Source organism: Balaenoptera borealis (genome assembly GCF_965194805.1).
Source record: "Balaenoptera borealis genome assembly, chromosome: 2".
NCBI lineage: Eukaryota > Metazoa > Chordata > Mammalia > Artiodactyla > Balaenopteridae > Balaenoptera > Balaenoptera borealis.
In genome coordinates, this window is record NC_138867.1 from 90,910,833 (window position 1) to 90,932,840 (window position 22,008).

Genomic DNA, 22,008 nt, shown 5'->3' on the forward strand with positions numbered 1-22,008 from the left:
CAGGTTCTTTATATTTTAGACATACTTCTACACAAAATTTTCAGTAATTTATTCGGTAATGCCAGATTAAATGCTATCTGGAATAAATAATAGAGTTATTACTCACCTGACTTAAAACAACTTTCTAATTACATACTGACAACTGATACCATATCCTCTATGAATACATTTTCACTATTACCATGTTTTAAAAGCTTACTTTTCTCTTCCTTTTACAAAAAATACTTTACAATGGAGAGAGATTCAATTCATAAAAAGCAGCACTGACAAATCTTTACTGAAGTCCTTTGGTAGGACTGTGAACACAAAATAAATTTCAACTCAAGAGAATATTTAGATAAGGAATGAAAAAGTGTGATAAAAGGGTTAATAAAAAAATCTCCGAAGAATTACTTTTAGATAGTATACGTATTTAACTTTGGTTAATTTGGTTACATTCAACAACTCGCAAAGCATCAGACATCTTATATTACCAGAAGGTAAAATATTACTTAACAGTGTTGAAAATAAATCTTAAATGCTTTTTCTAACCATATCAACCATTCTGGTCAAGAATTCTCTTAAAGATATTACCTTTTGTGCACTGACTTTTAAGAAACCCAAAAATAACAAAATTTAATTTACTTTTTTGAAAGGAAGTGATAATTGGTATTGTCTCCTTCTCCAGGCAGATAAACCCAAGAGATCAAAATGCAATTAACAAAGAGCAGCATTAATCTGAGCTCTGAGAAATTAGCAGAAGTAAAAAAAATAAAATCAACTTCCAATTTTCAGGGCCCAAACATCCTGGAGAAGAAATAGAACATAGCCCTGGCATAGCAAATAAAAGGTGTTCCTTCACTGGGTGTGAGCCAGAACTGCTTATGTTCTGTAAAATTTTCTGTGACCCAAAGAATAATCTAAGATCAAGTAAATCATTTCCAGACTTGTATCAGTGTCAAAATCTAACACAGAAAATAGTTTTAAAGGAGCTTACTGAGCTAACTTTCCTTGACTATGAAGCTTCTCAAATTCACAGCTAAATTACCAACTCCAGTTCTGAAATGTTTTTAAGAAGTAGGGTTGGATTTCTGGATTAATTTCTGGCAATTTTTAACATCCTTACTTAAAAGCGAATTTCAGTTTTTAAACATTTCTCTCAGAGATTGATCCTGTCCAGAAAGATAACATATGAAACTTCTGAACTTTTCTGAATTAATGAAATAACTGATGGAATATCTCCAAATTTCAATAGAAAAAGAATGTCTATGATAAACAGTCAACATATTTAAGAAGCTTATGTTAAGGACTGGCAAACTATAGCCTTTTAGCCAAATCTGGCCCTGCTGCCTGTTTTGTTTGTTTGTTTGTTTTATGGTATGTGAGCTAAAAATGTTTTTTTTTTACCTATTTATATTGGATTTTGCCTCTTAGTTAGCAAAACCTAAAATATTTACTATCTGGCCCCTTAAGAAAGTTTGCAGACCCCTGGCCTACATCATTATTACTCATTACACATAACACTCACCTCAAAGTAGATAACTTTTAAATATATATCCCCAGCCCTGATCACCATACTAAGCTTTCATAACCACTAACTGCCCACCAAACATTTTTAGATTTTCAGCCTCCTTTTAAAAATTGTATTTTTATAACAAAATTCATCTGCCATTTAAGTCCCTTTCTTGATATTCTATCTAATGGTATTATCCTGCCCTTAAGCTGGAAACCACATATCTGTGACTCTTCACAAAGTCCCCACATTTAAGTCCTTTTGTACTTTCCATTCTTTCTGTTCAATGGCTCTTATATCCTAGCTCCTTGTTCTCCATTTCCCCTAAAAAACCTTGGTTCAAGTGCTTTTCTCCAAACCTAGATTGAGACAATCAATTATTAACTGGTGTCCCTAAACTTAATCCCAACTCCCTCAACTCACTTAAGGAACGCATTCTGAATATCCCTATCACTTCCATTTATATCAAACAGTACATTTATAACATTACTCCAAAAATCTTCAACAGTTCCTCTCTACTAAAGCTGCATTTCATAAACTTAAGCCATTTGCCTACAGTCCTCACAATTTTTACTACAGCTGTACATTAACACTGTGTCTTAAGGTACAGCAGTTGAGAACACAAGTTCTGGAGTCAGCTGGCCTGGATTTGAAAGCACCAGTTATTAGCTGTGAAAAAGTTACTTAACCTCTCTGTACCTTTATTGCCTCACCTATCAGGTAAATATAATAGTATCCACTATCTCACTGAGTTCATTTGAGGAATAAATGAGTTAATATATAGAAAACATTCTAACAGTGCTTAGTAAATAATGTCATCAGCAACTATTATCAAATCTTCTTTTTAAACAACAGTCTTTTTTTCACTCAAATACATTTTAGTTATCTCTTTAATAACTGTTTGAGGACAAGATCTTGAGTTTAAAAGAACCTTTCAGCCATGCCAGCACATTTTAACCTTAGGCCTAATTGTTCTGAAGAGAGGTGTGCTATCTCCTGACCACTTCTTATAGTACTTGAGGTTTTTTTGCAGAGTTTTTCTGTCCCTAGGCCTTAACCTTTGCTTAAAAGGTAAAAAACCTTACCAAAGATAAAAATGTCAGGACAACTTTTTTGTTGTTGTTGATGACTTTGGGAGAATAAAAGGAATACTGGTTATATAGTTGATTACGATTTGATATACTTAAAAAGGATTTATTGAAATCCTCCCAGGGGTTTCATCCATAAAGTTCCAAATTTGATGTGCTATATTTTTTTTGATTCACATTAATATAAATATATAATGATAAAAATTAAAAACACTTGTCTGTGTGCCACTTTATTTTACCCACTTTAAAAAATACTGGCCTACAGAAAAAAAAAGTTTGAACTTCGAATGGCACTTATGATTTACTACAGCTGATCCCAGTTATGAGTACATCCTTACATCCAACTCTTTCCTTCCAATATGCTCTATTCCAAATGCTGTCCCCCCAATACGAATTTTTATCACAACTATTCCTCCCACCACCAAGAATGTCTTCACAATCACTTCACCTTTTTTCCCATTTCAGGACCAGATCACTCTTTCAAGACCTTCCTCTACAACACTGCTTCTTTTGTTTTTCAATTAATTCATGGACTAGCCTTCTTATTCGTTCAGTCTAAACCACTAAAGTGCAGCTGCTTCTTTAACACTGCATTTAGAAGTATTTTTCTAAGTGCAAAATCACAGTTCCTTTTCCCAGAAAAGCATCTAAGGAGATCTGTCTGAATTGTGAAGTACCTGTAAGCTCTTGGAAGTTAACTAAGACTGTGCTATCGAACGACTTTACATAGAGAACTTTCAGTGATACCAGTTTATTTAAAAAGGGCCAACAATTAATCGTCTTTAAAGTACGTTCCCCAGAAATGAATACACATTTGTGATATAAGTGATAGAAAGTAATATATCAATAATTTCCGATTAATATTTCATTCTGAACATTATTATCTATGACAAATTTCAAACTTAATGTCTATTACTAATTTGTAGCTCTAAAAGTCCAAACTGGCTCAGAGGGCTAGTCAGAGGAAACTACGAATTGATGGCTAAGATTTTTTACTATGAAAAACAAAAAACCTACCACAGGCAATTTCTTTACTGAAGAAACAAAATACTACATTTAACATCAGGTGAAAGTTCCATTTACAACATATGATAGCCTTTTTCACCGTGGCAGTGGAACACCACAATGGCAAGAGCAAGCTTTGAAGTCTGATAGAGTTTAGGTTAGGATCTGCTCAGTACTTACTAGTATAAGCGTGCGCAATGAATGAACTTGCCTGAGCTCACTTTTCCTCATCTGTAAAATGAGGATATTAATATTTACTTTTCAGGTCTACAGTGCTGTTTAAATGAATACCACAGATAAAATGTTTTGTACAATTTTTGGAAAATGGTAAACATTTAATAAAGGTAGTTACTTCTTTCATTATATAAGCTGTTTGCTTAGAAATTTCATTTGGATTTCCTACCAGCACACCACCATTTTCCTCTTTTCTCTACCAAAGAAAATCTACTTGACATCCTCTGGTCTGTCTTACTGAATAGCAGTATGAGCCTCCTGGTCACCCAACAGCTTTATACCAGAGGTCAGCAAATTATGCCCTGGAGCAGGAGCCAAATCCGGCTACCTGTCTGTTTTTTTAGTGGCCCGGAAGCTAAGGATGTTTTTTTCATTTTAACATGGTCATACAAGTATCCACATAATATCCTCAATGTTGCCTTTTGGTCCACAAAGCCTAAAATATTTACTATCTGGTCAACCTTTTTAAAAAAGTTTGCAGACCCCAAAGAAGACGCAGCAAAGAAGCATCGAACATAGGTCAATGGAAGAGAAACCATGGAGCAGAAAAGGGTGAGCAAACAGCTCAATGGTAGCACTGAAGTCAAAGAAAATGGGTAGAGAAAAAAATCAATTTGCTATGGAAATTGGGAGGTCACTGTTAACATGGGAGAATATAGAAATAATACAGGGAGTTAGATTTTGAGGCATTTAATAATAGTGGATAGTGAAGGAATAGAAGCAGTAGATGTGGAACATTTATTCTGAAAATTCAGCAGTGGAAGAGAAAATATAAACAGGCAAATAGTTAAAAGAGGGAGCAAGATCAATGAAGGCTGCCCCCAGGATTTAGAAAATTTAGAGAAGGAACCCAGGAGTAAAGGTAACAGATATGTAAGGTGTCAGATATGACTGCAGGCACAGAATGAGAAAAAGTCAGCTCTCTTCATTGAAGAAGAAATTTAAAATAGGAACCAATACCAACATATTCAAATATGTTAGTATGTTAATATGTATTCTGATGGAGGAGAGGAAAACAAGAAAGTTCACATTTAATTATTTCAGTATCTCCAGGAAAGCAGAGACAAAATTATCTACTAAGAATGACAGGAGTATAAGGAACTAAAAGCAAAAAGAGAAAAGATTTTAAAATAACCTTTCAAGGAGAAGAAGCAACAGAACAAACAGGACACAAAATGGTCATGGACTAGCGAGGACCCATTTGTTCTTGATTATAAAAGCGTATGAGTTAAACATTTAAAATTTTTCAAAGTAAAAACTAAAATACCACTGTGACTTTTATATGGTCTTTCATTAGTACTGTCTCCCATTAACATTTAGAGCTATATGCAAGAGCAGAAAACTATAACTTACTCAAGTATTACACTCTTTACAGATTCAATTGTGAATCGAAAAACCTTTTTCACGTAAATAAAATTATATGTGGTTTCTAGACAAAACATTTTATGTACAAATCTAGGTAGAAATAAGATACAGAAGTAAAACCAGCCAAAAGCAACCTCTTATTCCCTAGTCCCCCAAGGAATTGGTTTGTTTGTCTTCTCTGATATTTATCACATCCACAAAAACTCAACTATATAGGAGCTTAGGGAAGAGTGAAATTTTAGATAATTTTCTTATCTGACCAGCTGTGGATCAAAAACACTTCCTGAATTTTATTGAAAATACTCTGGAAGGAAATTATATTAAAACATATTATATAATTCTCTGCATTTTCCAAAATAGTATACTAAACATAATCTAAGCAGTTTGGGACTTTTTACTAGTACTAACACTGAACTATGTTGTAATAAAGTAATACAAATGGAAGCTGTTCAAATCTATGTCTACTTAATTTAGTAAATAAGGCCCAAATGGTTTGTTTTTTTGGCTGTGCCATGCAGGTTGTGGGACCTTAGTTCCCTGACCAGGGATCGGACCTGAGCCCTTGGCAGTACCACGGGACCTCCAGGTAAGTCCCTGGTTTATCTTTTTGAATTGTGCCTGCCTTTTACAACTTCCTGATCTTTTCCCCTAATATCAAAATGCTGTAATCTATGACTCCCTAAGCATGCCTGAGGAACGAAGTTATTTATCCCCAATTTACTCCTTTTAAACTTCTATGAACTTGGAAACAAGATAAAAAGTTTTCCTAAAATATTAGAGTGTGTGCTTAAAGATCTTTGTTTTGGCTGTTCATAGATGTTTTACTTGTTGGGAGATAGCAAGATCAGGGGAGCTTTCTTCATGGCTTTCAGTGAACATATAGGAGAGGAAAGGAGCTTAATTTAGCCTCATGATAATTATCTGTATATTCTGTCTTCCTCATAAGGCTGGTGAACACCAAGGCAAAAGGAATCATCATTATTTGTATTTACAGAGTACCTGAAACAAAATGTGACCCCTGGGAGGATTTCAATAAATCCTTTTTAAGTATATCAAATCGTAATCAACTATATAACCAATATTCCTTTTATTCTCCCAAAGTCATCAACAACAACAAAAAAGTTGTCCTGACATTTTTATCTTTGGTAAGGTTTTTTACCTTTTAAGCAAGGTTAAGGCCTAGGGACAGAAAAACTCTGCAAAAAAACCTCAAGTACTATAAGAAGTGGTCAGGAGATAGCACACCTCTCTTCAGAACAATTAGGCCTAAGGTTAAAATGTGCTGGCATGGCTGAAAGGTTCTTTTAAACTCAAGATCTTGTCCTCAAACAGTTATTAAAGTTCTCAGGGTATATTTCAAAAGAGCAGGGTATTAACCTAACTCTCTGGTCTAATTCCACGTCTGGTAATTATATGCTGCCTGTTAAAATTCCCCTTGCAGTTCTAATTTAATAAGGTGGCGTTCAGTTCTCCTCAAACAGCTCAGAGCAATGCAACCAGCTATAATGCTTATCCCATAAAGTGTAATGTTTCAGATGTGATTAAGTGATCATTTAGAATTTTTCAGGGAATCAGGTCATACATTCATTAAAATATTTTTCCACTTGTAAAGAATAAACTATATTACTTTTCAAGTGGCCAAAAATTCCTATACCTTGAAACGTCACAGTAAATTTTAGTTTATGTTCTTTATAAGAGAGTTCTATTTGTAGCTATTATAATACTAACATGACAAGAAAACTCTTCAAATATATCATCTTCAAGTTTTACAAAGCAGAGAAAATGCAAAAAAACCCTCACAGACTCAAAGCAGAAGCTATTTATACTTTCCTTCTCAAGGTACTGGTGGGAGAGTCACTGTGTTTCCCCACTTCTCCAATCTGCAAACACCAGAACTTAGCAGAACTACAGTAAAACATTAGGAAGATGAACAAGTGGCAAAATGAAACTAAACCGGAGTGTACAGCTACGAAATTTCAACATTTATCTGGTGCCATATTACAAGGCATTCTGGAACTTTGATCTTTTGCAGAGAGTAAGGGTAGAGGAACTGGAAACAGTAGCACAGAAATAGAATTACTCCCCAAGATTGTACAGGCTATTGAAATGAGGACCTAAAACATATCTTAAGGCTTACAGATGCATATATAAGCAGAATCCTAGGTAAAATTGTTATCCTTGATGAGAGCCTTAAAAAACAAACAAACAAAAACAAAACAGTAAGTGTTCCTGGCATTTCAATGTGTCTTAAAGAATACTCTAAAATTAGTTCCATCATTTAAGTACACCCCAACTACAGGTTCTGTAAGTCAATATATTACTAAAAAGTCAAAAGAAAAAAAAGTTTCTATTAACTGTGTTTTTCTCATCTGTATATTCTGTTTATAAAAAATCTGTCATTTTTCAGAGTACTGACATTATCACTCAAGGAAAAAACTTATAAATAAATATACTAAGACAACACCCTATAACCCTTAAAAGTCCAGAATCATTCTAGGCAAAGAAAATATTGCTACTATTAACAACAACAACAACAACAAAATCAATTTAAAAACCAAGAGCCGAAAACACTCTCATTTACCACTGCAACAAAAAGAATAAAATACCTAGGAATAAACCTACCTAAGGAGACAAAAGACCTGTATGCAGAAAATTATAAGACACTGATGAAAGAAATTAAAGATGATACAAACAGATAGAGAGATATACCATGCTCTTGGATTGGAAGAATCAACATTGTGAAAATGACTGTACTACCCAAAGCAATCTACAGATTCAATGCAATCCCTATCAAACTACCACAGGCATTTTTCACAGAACTAGAACAAAAAATTTCACAATTTGTGTGGAGACACGAAAGATCCCGAATAGCGAAAGCAGTCTTGAGAAAGAAAAACGGAGCTGGAGGAATCAGGCTCCCTGACTTCAGACTATACTACAAAGCTACAGTAATCAAGACAGTATGGTACTGGCACAAAAACAGAAATATAGGTCAATGGAACAGGATAGAAAGCCGAGAGATAAACCCATGCACATATGGTCACCTTATCTTTGATAAAGGAGGCAAGAACATACAGCGGAGAAAAGATAGCCTCTTCAGTAAGTGGTGCTGGGAAAACTGGACAGCTACATGTTAAAGAATGAAATTAGAACACTCCCTAACACCATACACAAAAATAAACTCAAAATAGATTAAAGACCTAAATGTAAGGCCAGACACTATCAAACTCTTAGAGGAAAACATAGGCAGAACACTCTATGACATAAATCACAGCAAGATCCTTTTTGACCCACCTCCTAGAGAAATGGAAATAAAAACAAAAATAAACAAATGGGACCTAATGAAACTTAAAAGCTTTCGCACAGCAAAGGAAACCATAACAAGAGGAAAAGACAACCCTCAGAATGGGAGAAAATATTTGCAAATGAAGCAACTGACAAAGGATTAATCTCCAAAATTTACAAGCAGCTCATGCAGCTCAATATTAAAAAAACAAACAACCCAATCCAAAAATGGGCAGAAGACCTAAATAGACATTTCTCCAAAGAAGATATACAGATTGCCAACAGACACATGAAAGAATGCTCAACATCATTAATCATTAGAGAAATGCAAACTAAAACTACAATGAGGTATTATCTCACACCGGTCAGAATGGCCATCATCAAAAAATCTACAAACAATATATGCTGGAGAGGGTGTGGAGAAAAGGGAACCCTCTTGCACTGTTGGTGGGAATGTAAATTGATACAGCCACTATGGAGAACAGTATGGACGTTCCTTCAAAAACTAAAAATAGAACTACCATATGACCCAGCAATCCCACTACTGGGCATATACCCTGAGAAAACCATAATTCAAAAAGAGTCATGTATCACAATGTTCATTGCAGCTCTATTTACAATAGCCAGGACATGGAAGCAACCTAAGTGTCCATCAACAGATGAATGGATAAAGAAGACGAGGCACATATATACAATGAAATATTACTCAGCCATAAAAGGAAACGAAATTGAGTTATCTGTAGTGAGGTGGATGGACCTAGAGTCTGCCATACAGAGTGAAGTAAGTCAGAAAGAGAAAAACAAATACCGCATGCTAACACATATATACGGAATCCAAAAAACAAAACAAAAATGGTCATGAAGAACCTACGGGCAAGACGGGAATAAAGACACAGACCTACTAGAGAATGGACTTGAGGATATGGGGAGGGGGAAGGGTAAGCTGGGACAAAGTGAGAGAGTGGCATGGACATATATACACTACCAAATGTAAAACAGATAGCTAGTGGGAAGCAGCCGCATAGCACAGGGAGATCAGCTCGGTGCTTTGTGACCACCTACAGGGGTGGGATAGGGAGGGTGGGAGGGAGGGAGACACAAGAAGGAAGAGATACGGGGATATGTATATATGTATAACTGATTCACTTTGTTATAAAGCAGAAACTAACACACCATTGTAAAGCAATTATACTCCAATGAAGATGTTAAAATAAATAAATAAATAAAATAATTTAAAAAAAAAAAACCAAGAGCCAAGAAAACCACCCTTTTTCTTGAGGTTGGAAAACAGTGTAAATATTTCATCAACTTCATTAGATGACATCAGGCCTAACTATAAAAAGCAAACAAAAGAAGATTTTATTTTTGATTAGTGTCTATAATGGAGAAAGCACAGCCAAATTAAATGATTTTCTTCAAAAAAGCAAAATGTAGTAAAAAAGGCTTAGAAATACTACTTAACAATTCCCAGTGGGGTCTAAGCCAGCACCCAGAAATCAAACACGTTCATATTTCTGTAGCAAAACGTATGAATACTTGAAAATGTCCTCGTTTTTAGATCTAGATCTGCCATCAGGTAAGTTAATATTAGGTCAGGTTTTGTTGTCAATTTCTGTTTTTAGAACTTTGTGGATTTTGGATAAAAGACTGTGGACCTAAACTGAAAAAACAGAAATAAATCAGGCACAAGTTCTTTTTTTTTTATTGCCCGCACCACACGGCATGCAAAACCTTAGTTCCCCAGCCAGGGATAGAACCTGTGCCCCCTGCAGTGGAAGTGCAGCATCCTAACCACTGGACTGCCAGGGAAGTCCCAGGCACAAGTTCTTAACTAACTTTATTCTTAGCTTAGAAAATAGTAGGTTACATAAATATTGTCTGCTAACCCTTGAAGATTACAAACTTCAAGATAGCAGTAGAAAAATTTCAATTGTTTCTACAAGTTACTTATACTATACTACGGAAGCTTAATTCATACAGCCAATGAAAAGCAAAAAGATTTTATTAACTTTATGATATGAAATAAAATATATAAAATGCATTCATATTCAAAAGGATAAATTCTTCCCTTGCAGTACTTTCTAGTTAAAAAAAACTATTTCTTTAAATTAATAAAATCTTGAAATTGCACTGTAATTGAGCATGGCAAGGGTTCCCACTAGCTTAAAAGGATAAGTGAAAGTGACTCTGGGGAATGAAAAGTCAGCAGTTGGACAAAGAAATTCTCCATTTCTCTGTTGTTTCTGTTGTCCTACAGTTTGGAAAAAAAGGAAACTATGTAAGAGGAATCAGAATGCTTATTATAAGAAATGTTATATGTTCTCTTGAAAATAGTAAATTATAGTGGTGAAGAACACAGAGCCTGGAGTTAGTCAATAAGTAGATAATCAAATTCCAGCTCCACCTTTTACTAGCTTTGTGACCTTAGGAAGTTAGTAAGTGCTCTTATGCCTCAGTTTCATCTACAAATGCGAAAAATAATAGAATGTACCACATAAAGTTGTTAATGAAAATTAAATGCTAAACAAAAATAAGTAAAAAATAAACAGTGACAGGAAGAGCAACAGGAAGAATAAACAGGTGATATTAGTAAATACTGGCAAAGTTAATGCAATATTACCAATCAAAATTTTCTGTGATTTTAATCACTTTTTAAACCCAGACTGGCTTAGAAATTTTTTTAAATACAATAAGTGTTTACCTTGCATTTTATTAACTGAAATATCATGAACTGAAATAATTAGTAGCTCTGTCTTTTTGTAATAATGAATAACCATTACCTGAACTTATAATTTCTGTAAACTCCTGAAATCCCTCAAAGAGAGTTACTGTGAAAAACTAACCAGTAGTTTACATGTATGGTTACCACTCAGTAAATAAGAATATTTGACAAGTCAAAATATCTAATTCCCTGACCATGTCAGACAGCCCATCCACCAAATATCATGGTACTAGAAATAAACCACTTTGCTCACTAAACCATCTCACAAAGCACAGCACGAAACCTTACCTATCTTCATCTTTGTCATACAGTTGGTAATAATCTCCACAGCCATTCCAAAATGTGTTATCCACAACTTCCTGCCTTCCTGTGGCTCCATTTTCTGGTGTTATTTGGTTATCTTCTGTTTCCCTCTGTGTAACTCTTGCGAAAGGCAGATCCAAGAACATACAATCATGTTCTCCATCATAGTCATCACATTTTATTAAGAGGTCATCTGAGCCATTTTCCTCAACTTCCAAAGCCTCTCTCCACCTCTGAACACTTCTTTGCTTAGCCTCATGCCTATTAAAACCTGTTTCTTGGTCCACCTGGCTTGAACTTATCAGTTTCCTAACTTTGGGCCTCACTACCTGTTCAGGAGAACTTCCCTGGTTTTTGCCCCTATCACTGGTATTTTGCTCACTGCAAATATGCCTGGGAGCACAGGCTGAATCTTCAACTGAATTTTCTCTTTGTCTCTCCTGGCTAGTATTATTTTGTTGTTTCTTTCTAACCACTTCATCTTCAGAAGAGGACCTCTGAAATTCCTGATTGTTCTGATTGACAAACTCAGTATCACCAGTTGAACTTTTCACTAAAGGTGCTGAATCTACCTCTTCAAACTCATCTCTTAATTCACAGTTAAAAGAGGGACCTGTCGGTGAAAGACCAGTGTATGCCTCTACCTCTCCATTTTCCAACTCAAACACTGTATTGCCCAATGCTTCCTGATATCTACCACCTTCCACAATGTCTGCAGAGAGCCGATGACGGTCATTATCCTCTCCGTGTCTGCCATCTGGATCATAAGAGTCAGTATGAACCAATGTAATTCCATTTTGGACACTTGAAGCATTACAAACTCCTGAAGTATATTCTCCCTCAGAGTGATGGTGAAGATCCGTACTGCTTCCTAAGGTCTCCCTGCCTTCCTCGCTATGATGTACTGCAGCAAAGGATGGACTGCTTTCAATGGTTTGATTCAATGCTGTATCACAAATGGGAATTTCTGCTTCAGTTTTTTCAAATAAAGGGTCATTGGGTAAAGAAGAATGAACTTGATCCAATGGACTGGAACCTTCACAGAAAACAAAAGAAAACATATTTAGAGGGATTAATTTAGATAACGTTTTATTTAATAATGACTCTCTAACTAGAAATCATACCAATTATTACTTATTTGAGAATATGAGTGAATTTCTCTGACAGGTGCTTCTAGGCTCCCTAACTTAACTGGGAGGGCGGACTGGTTACCCTATGGGTTCATTTATGCCACTGTGTAGCCTCTTAATATCCTCTCCCTCAGATGCCTTCTGTAGGTTTTTCACCTAAATCCTAATACCTAAAACATTCTGTAAAAGACATTTAAAAGAGAGGCTAATGAGAGACTAACAATGAGAGGCATAAGTGAAGTCACAGGGTAACCAATCTGCCCTCCCAGTCGTTGGACTGTGCAATTCAGACTTAAATTACTTTATTATATGTAGATTTTTTAAACGGTGGTCATAATAGAACAGGCTATATATAGATCTAACAGAAATGAGACTCTACTGTGTTTTATGTCAATTCAGAAGATTATATCTCAGTCCCTAGATATATATTAGATTTCTATCCCCAAAATGAATTGTTAAAATATATCTACAATGAGTTAACTTTAACTATGTTACAGCTATCAGTGAAAAACAACAAAAGAGTCAATATGTTGATTCTCTTTGTCATAGTTTGTCAGAATTCTGAGACAAGAGTAAAATCCTATCTACTCTACAAATTACTTTAAACATGACTATCTTTTACCACCACTAACGTAGTAACAAAAATGAAGATGTTAAGACCTGTTGGAACAAAAATTTATAAATAACTGAAGGGAAGTCTTGTCATATCACAAAAAGGCTGCTTTAACAGAATGACCTTAGCTAATAATTCAGATTCTTGTATATAAATGACAGTAAAAAAAAATAACCTAGAATTATCAAGTTTGCTCAGGACAAGAGGAAGATGACATTCCAGTCCAAAAATGTGTAGTTATAGTACATGGATACCTGCAAAATACTTTTTCAAACTAATGAATAATTAGGAAATTTTAATTAAATAACTATGTATTACTTGACATTTATAATTTATATGATTCTAAAAGAATCAACTTAACCAAGCTAAATTATTGAGATACAAATAAAACAACAAAAAGCTATTTAAATGTAATATGCAGGGAAAAATATACTCAGTTCACACTAAAAATTTTTTTGGATTGAAAGATGAAGATTTTCTCTGGCTGAAGGATGTGACAACATGTAATCACTGCCGTGACAATGTAGTTATATTTTAATGACTGGCCATATTCTATCTTTTTCTATGTTTAAATGTATATACTATTAAGTTAACAGAAAATTTTGAAATGAATTTCTTGATAGGAAATGTATAGGATTTACTCAGAGAAACACATAAAACCCACTCACTATTTCAAATATTACAAGATCAATTCTTACATGGTTATTAATAGCTTTTAAATAATTCCATGTTGCATACCTGAGGAATTTTCTTTTGGAACATCATCTAGTTCCAACACTTCATAGTCATCACCAGCCCTACCTAAGCTTCTTTCATGCCTGGTCATACACGGTTTGAAACTGACATATGCATGTCTTCTGCCATATCGCCTGCCTGTGATTGTCTGATATCCTCCTGCTGGTTTGGGCCAGGCCGCCTTGCTGGCTTCTTGATCCATTGCTGAAAAACAGAGTTAAAAATAAAAGAGGCACAGCAATGACTCTTATTCTGACATTTGGGGTAATGTTTCAACATATATTGCCAAATCATATGCTACTGAACATCGAGTGCCCCTTACTAGTAATATAAAACATACTTGAAAAGAAAACATGAAATACTATATTATGAGAGTTATGTGACCCCCTTATCCCCCAAAATATCTTTTAAAATTTGGTTCCTTTAAGGTATTTCAGATTTTTATAACGTTACTTACCCCAAATTTTTTCCACTTGCCGAATTACTATACTGTAAAAGCTCCTTAAGGATTGAAGAATGATTCTCCAAGTTATCAAAGTACCTTATGTATAAGTGCTCAATACATATTTGTTGAGTGAATTACTCGCACGCACATGATACAATGGTTTCAATTATGTTAAGTGAATAAATTCCAGTCAAAGGTAACAAGTAATTTCTTTAAATGGTATCTGTACAATTATAAAGAACTAATGGGACCACAATAAAATATATCCCAAAGATCAGGGTCAGGTAAAATTCTCCAAAAGAAAACAGTGGAGAGCCAAGTCAAACTTTTCAAAACTACCAATGGTATACATATGGTATGTATGAAAAGAAAAAATCATCAACATTTGAACAAGTCGAATACTAAGTTCTGATGCCTGAGGGATATATAGTAGCAACAGTAGCATCTTTTACTGAGTAGGACATTATCTCATATATACATAGAGCAAAAGTTTGCTTAGTCAATTGAGTTTTACATATATTATGCAGGAACTAAACAAAATATTTTCTCACAGTATACGGAATAGTCAATAAATGAAAAAGTTACACATTTTTGTTTTATTGCATTGCAATAAGAAATATAATTGCTTTTAAGCACAAAAACAAACATGTATTTATAATATTACAATATATGATACCAAGTGTTACATTGTTACTTCATCCCCTCACAAACCTGTTGAGGTGGATACTGTATTTTATTTTAAAGAATAAAAAACTAGGGTTAAAATGAATTATTTAAGAAACTTGTCCAATAACCCAATATTATGACTCCAGAACCAGTACCCTTAACAACACCTCCACAAGAATAGTCTCCAAAGTGAAAAGCACAATAGATGCCAAGGGGGTATGGAAAGAAAATATGAGTTTCTATTTATACTCATTTTTATATCAAAAATTAGAAATTAAGCTTTATAAATATTCAATACATGGATTGAAACTGGCCTTAAGTAAGACCATGATCACATATCATGTATGGTACTCAAGGAATCTGGAAGGAAAAATATGAAGTTCTCAGTGTAGAGGAATTGACAGAGACACCTTGCTTACCTGCTGGCTCTTTTTCAGTATACTGTGACATATATGGCAGTTTTTGTGTGCCCAGTTCAGTGGAATTATGGATGTTATTTAGTTTTTACTCACACAATGGATAAGCTGCAGGAGATTCCTACAAAGAAACCATGGATTAAACAAAATATTAATAATACAGGCCCAAAACAAAAATAGCAAAACTAATACTACTTCTCCTAGTGAAGCTCTTAGCTGGCCCATAATAACACAGAAAAACACAATTGGATCTGACAAGTCAATCAAAAAACCTCAAAACTATGAAGATGGCTATTTGAAAAGAGATTTAGATCTCCTCTTGAAAAACCTTGCCTTAAGTATATATCATCCTTAAGAATGACAATAATAATAACACACAAATAATTTATAAGTAAAGAAGCAAATATATTGGGAGAAGTGTTGATTGGGGTATGTGACCAAACTGTTTGGGGGTCTACTACACACTATCTGCTTCTCCATCAAGCACTAAAGTTCCTTTAGCCCTGGCATTGTTAAAAGAAGTTAACCCTAAGAATACAAACTTCATTTTAAAAATGTATAGTGGTACATGTTAAAAATATATAGTGGCTTATGACAATTAATAATTAACGTGTATAAAAATGATACACTTATTCTTTACAATAATAGTCAATTGATCATTCGGATATTTTAATCCCAAAAAAAACCCATTCTAAATTAGAAAAACTAAAATTTACCATGCAAAGTATAAAAAGACTTCATCTGTTTTGAAATTAATCCATTTATTTACTATTTTAAAAGTTGCAACCTGTGCTTTTTTTAAAGTTTGTCAAGAGCTTAGCTTTTTAATTAAATACCTTAATTACTTAAACACTTGAACTATTGCTAAACTGCCTACCACCAACTTAAAGTTGTTACAAGATGACAGTTCTTAAAATTAGTTTAACTGTATATGTGATCTATCTAGCCATGTATATAGCTATAAATTAACATACATAAAAGTACACACATTCTCCCATATAAATTATAAATTCAGCAATAGGTTGTACAGTAATGCTCTAATATAGCTAAATCAAGTCAGATGGTTAACAATAGCTACAGGGTAAAGGAATATCAAGAAAATAATTCTACCATACTGGCAAAAACACAAGCTCTGATTAATATTGTTTTAATAGTAAGAAAAATAATCTGCAATTAACTTGAATCTTCACAGATTCACAGTATAATACATGGCAGACTCAAAGGTCAGCCATGGATTTAACTTCATGAGTATTTTACCCAAAGCCTTTTCTTTGAAATAAGGCAATATTCCAGGCACTATTTTCAATGCTGAGGATATAACAATGAACAAAATAGACAAATATTCCTGTCCTCCTGAAACTGCAGTATGGGGTATAGACATTAAACAAATAAGTAAAAAATAAGGATATGTTAGACAATACATACTATGGAGCAAAACAGAGCAGAGAATAAAGAGCTGCTAGGGGTGTGCAGTTTAAAGCAGTGTGGTTAGGGAAGGCCTCACTGAGGAGGGATCATCTGAGCAAACACCTGTGAGGAGAGAGCCATGTGTAAACCTAGGGAAAGAACATTCTCAGCAGAATAAACAGAAGATCCCGAAGTGAGAATTTCCAGAATTTACCTTAGCAAGAAGTCTGGGATGGAATGAGGAAGAGAGAAAGTAACAGATGAGGTTAGAAAGTTAATTAGGGAGAAGGGAGTAAGGGGGAACAGATTACACAGGTCTTTACAGGATAATAAAAAAAACGTAGGTTTCATTTTGAGTGAGAGGGAAAACCACCAAACAGTTCTGAGAAGAGAACTTCTGTTTTAAAAGGAACACTCTGGCTACTGTGTTTAGATGAAGGGGAACAAGGTCAAAGGCAGGGCGACTGGCTAGAAAGCCATGGAAATACTGACAAGAGTGGTTTGGACCAGAGTAAAAACAGGTGGTGAGAAATGGTCAGATTCTGGCTATGTTGTGAAAGTACAGCCAACAAAGTTTTCTGATATAGGTTATGAAAGAAGGTAAGGATTTGAGGTTGACTCTAAGTTTTATAGCCTGGGCAACTAGAAAAACAGAGTTGCCATTAACTGACATAGGAAAATTTGTGGAAGATGTAGGTTTGGAGAAAGTATCTTGAGTTTAGTTCTGGATGTGTTAAATTTGAGATATCTATTAGATATTCAAGTAGAAATGTTAAATAGGATGCTGGAGTTCACTGGACAATTCTGAACTGCCATTATAATTTGGGAGTTATCAGGATATAGACAATATTCAAAAGGGCTTGAACTTGGAAGAGATGTCTAAGTAGGCTTGGAGAAGGAAAGAAGTTCATGGGCTGAACCCTGAGACGATCCAAAATTAAGAGGCCAGGGAAAAAGAAGTATCAGGAAAACCAACCAGTGAGAGGGGCTTGTGAGAGAAAAGAAAAAATCCAGGAGTGTGGATGTCAAATGAAGACAGTGCTTTAGACCAAAGAATTGATCCACTGTGCCAATGCTGCTAAAAGGTAAAGTATGACAAGGATCTATAACTGACCACTAGACTTAGCAACATGGAAGATTACCGGAGTTCCTGACACGGGGCACCTTTGGTAGAATAGTGGGTATAAATGCCTGATCAGAATGTGCTGTTAAGAGAGAGTGCTGTTAAGAGTACAAAATCATGAAAATCGCTCTGTTTCTTAATCATACTTTTCTTCAACATGAATCCACTTCTTTCTAAAAGATTCTTTTTGGAGCCCTCCAACATCCTGATATAAATTTAGTCTACTTGTTTTCAAGATCCAACTACTTCCGTGCTAACTTTTGATGGTACTTCTGATGGTACTTCTGAGTTAGGTCCCCTGATTTGAAACCCATGTTTTCCTTTCTTTTGTTTGTTTGTTTGGGGAAGGGGTGTGCATTTGTTTGTTTTGTCTTTACTAGAAGATCTTCAAGTAATTGTTTCAGGAATTTTATGTAAGGAGGTAAACGTTGAGTCTTTCCATGTCAAAATATTTTCATCTCTCCCTTACACTTTGGATATAGGTCAAAACAAAATCATTTTTTACAAACTCTAAAAGGCAATGTTTTCTAAGCATCCCATGTTGCTGTTAAGAAACTGTTCTGCCAATTTATTTCTCATCCTTCTGTAAGTAAACCAATTTTTCTCTTTGGAATAATTAGGATTTTCTCTTAATAAACAGTATTCTATAATTTCGCAAGGACTTTCTTAGGCCATTTAAAAAATTTCTACTGCATAGCCCTACTAGGGCTGCTTTAATTTAAAGGCTTTCATTAGATTGTCTCAAAGATGTCCTTTTTTCTTTTCCTTCCTATTTTCACTATATTTGGCCCACGTAGTTTAATCCTTTGTCTCTAAACTTTTCTTTCTCATTTTCAATTTACGGAATGGTAGCTTTCATCTGCTTTAAATTCCAGCCTTCCAATATTCTCTACAATAATTTTTAAAATTTCTTGCACTTTCTTATTCCCTTCTTCTTCTTTCATCATCATCATCATCATCATCATCATCATTTTCAATAGTGGCTCTTGTCTTATGAATAAAATGTAGACTAGAATCTTTCTGTAGACACTAATTACCTCTATTTTATCTGAGGCCAGCTATGTAGACAAATGTAACTCATTCCTATCTCTGAAGTATAAAAGAGAAAACAAAGCAAAACAGGGAGGAGAGAATAAATAATAAAAAATAAAGACCTAGCTGTGTGTCAAGATTAAAATGATTAATTCATCAGTGCCAAATTTGTACCTAAAGTTTATTGGCAACATTTGGTTTCTGAGTCTTCTCTAAAGAAACGTTTCCTTTGCTAGTACTATTCACCTAATAGGTAACATGATTCCTCTCTACTTGTGACGATTATTCATGTCAAATGCTTTGGAATCTTCATATACGTCTTCCTAATTGTAAAAACAAAAACAATAACCAAAAAGAAAAACAAAAAAGCTCCATAAATGTGCTGCTGTCTAAGAATAAAGGAGTTAAACAGGGAAGTATTAATTCTAGATCTTCCAGTTATTTACCTAGATATCATCATTTATCATTTTAATTAGGATAGTACACCAGCAGCTCTAGATAGGCAATGGAAACAACCTTCAAAAGAATACAAGGAAAAGCATGGGTGTGGGGTGTACACCTCCCACAGCAGAACTGAAAGACTGTGGTGAATTTAAAGATAAAGACCTTGTTTTAAGTGCATTATGTCTATTAAACGCACTGTATCCTTACATTCTCTAACAAGATACAAATTTAAACAGTTGTGAAAAAAGGGATGAATGAATGAACGGCAATTCTGTGCTCCTTTCTCTGATGGAAATATGAAAATATAATGAAAAGAGACGAAGAGTTGGGAATACTTATATTCTAACTCCAACTCTTATACTTACACACATTAAATGAAAGCTAGCGGTAGTAGAACTAATTCAGAAAACTAAAAATCTAAAATAGTAATAAAAGAGGACCTTCAAGATGGTAGAGAAGTTAAGACGTGGAGATCACCTTCCTCCCCACAAATACATCAAAAATACGTCTACATGTGGAACAACTCCTATAGAACACCTATTGAATGCTGGCGGAAGACCTCAGACTTCCCAAAAGGCAAGAAACTCCCCACGTACCTGGCCGTGTGGCTGACAGGGTCTTGGTGTTCCAGCCCGGTGTCAGGCCTCAGCCTCTGAGGTGGGAGAGCTCAGTTCAGGACACTGGACCACCAGAAACCTCCAGGCCGACATAATATCAATCCACGAGAGCTCTCCCAGAGATCTCTGTCTCAATGCTAAGACCCAGCTCCACTCAACGACCAGCAAGCTCCAGTGCTAGACACCCCATGCCAAACAACTAGCAAGACAGGAACACAACCCCACCCATTAGCAGAGAGGCTGCCTAAAATCGTAAGTTCACGAACACCCCAAAACACACCACCTGACGCAGTCCTGCCCACCAGAAAGACAAGATCCAGCCTCATTCAACAGAACACAGGAACCAGTCCCCTCCACTAGAAGGCCTACATAACGCACTGAACCAGCCTTACCCACTGGGGGCAGACACCAAAAACAACAGGAACTATGAACCTGCAGCCTGTAAAAAGGAGACCCCAAACAAAGTAAGGTAAGCAAAAGAAGAAGACAGAGAAATACACAGCAAATGAAGAAGCGAAGTAAAAACCAACCAGACCAAACAAATGAAGAGGAAATAAGCAGTCTACGTGAAAGAGAATTCAGAGTAATGATAGTAAAGATGATCCAAAATCTTGGAAATAGAAGAAAATACAAGAACCATTTAACAAGGACCTGGAATAACTAAAGAGCAAACAAACAATGATGAAAAACACAATAAATGAAATTGAAAATTCTCTAAAAGGAATCAACAGCAGAATAACTGAGGTAGAAAAATGGATAAGTGACCTGGAAGATAAAATAGTGGAAATAGTTACAGCAGAGCAGAATAAAAAAAAAAAAATGAAAAAAATTGAGGACAGTCTCAGAGACCTCTGGGACAACATTTAAACACACCAACATTCGAATTTTAGGGGTCCCAGAAGAAGAAGAGAAAAAGAAAGGGACTGAGAAAATATTTGAAGAGATTATAGTTGAAAACTTCCCTAACATGGGAGAGGAAATAGTCAATCAAGTCCAGAAAATGCAGAAAGTCCCACACAGGATAAATTCAAGAAGAAACACGCCAAGACACATATTAATTAAACTATCAAAAATTAAATACAAAGAAAAAATATTGAAAGCAGCAAGGGAAAAGCAACAAATAACATACAAGGGAATCCCCATAAGGTTAACAGCTGATCTTTCAGCAGAAACTCTGCAAGCCAGAAGGGAGTGGCAGGACATATTTAAAGTGATGAAAGGGAAAAACCTACAACTAAGATTACTCTACCCAGCAAAGATCTCATTCAGATTTAATGGAGAAATTAAAACCTTTACAGACAAGCAAAAGCTAAGAGAATTCAGCACCAACAAAAAAGCTTTACAGAAAATACTAATGGAACTTCTCAAGGCAAGAAACACAAGAGAAGGAAAAGGTCTACAATAACAAACCCAAAACAATTAAGAAAATGGTAATAGGAACATACATATTGATAATTACCTGAAATGTAAATGGATTAAATGCTCCCATCAAAAGACACAGAGGGGCTGAATGGATACAAAAACAAGACCCGTATATATGCTGCCTATAAGAGACCCACTTCAGACCTAGGGACACATACAAACTGAAAGTGAGAGGAAGGAAAAAAATATTCCATGCAAATGGAAATCAAAAGAAAGCTGGAGTAGCAATTCTCATATCAGATAAAACAGACTTTAAAATAAAGATCATTACAAGAGACAAAGAAAGATACCACATAATGATCAAGGGATCAATCCAAGAAGAAGATATAACAATTGTAAATATGTAAATTATGCAACCAACATAGGAGCACCTCAGTACAAAAGGCAAATGCTAAAACCCATAAAAGGGGAAATCAACGGTAACACAATAATAGTAGGGGACTTTAGCACCCCACTTTCACCAA

The 22,008-nt window shown here is 35.0% G+C and overlaps 1 protein-coding gene across 4 annotated transcripts in view; it reads right to left on the minus strand.

Annotated features, from left to right (window-relative positions):
* Positions 1 to 22,008, minus strand: part of PJA2 (praja ring finger ubiquitin ligase 2) — a 78,674-nt gene that overhangs the window by 38,036 nt on the left and 18,630 nt on the right. For all 4 annotated transcript variants that reach the window (XM_082376757.1, XM_082376758.1, XM_082376759.1 and 1 more), the window contains 3 exons: positions 15,503 to 15,620; positions 13,976 to 14,176; positions 11,480 to 12,530 (listed from right to left, as the gene is read on the minus strand). In XM_082376757.1, the coding sequence (XP_082232883.1) occupies positions 11,480 to 12,530; positions 13,976 to 14,176; positions 15,503 to 15,533 (1,283 nt within the window). In that variant the 5' untranslated portion in view covers positions 15,534 to 15,620. The remainder of the gene's footprint in view (positions 1 to 11,479; positions 12,531 to 13,975; positions 14,177 to 15,502; positions 15,621 to 22,008) is intronic.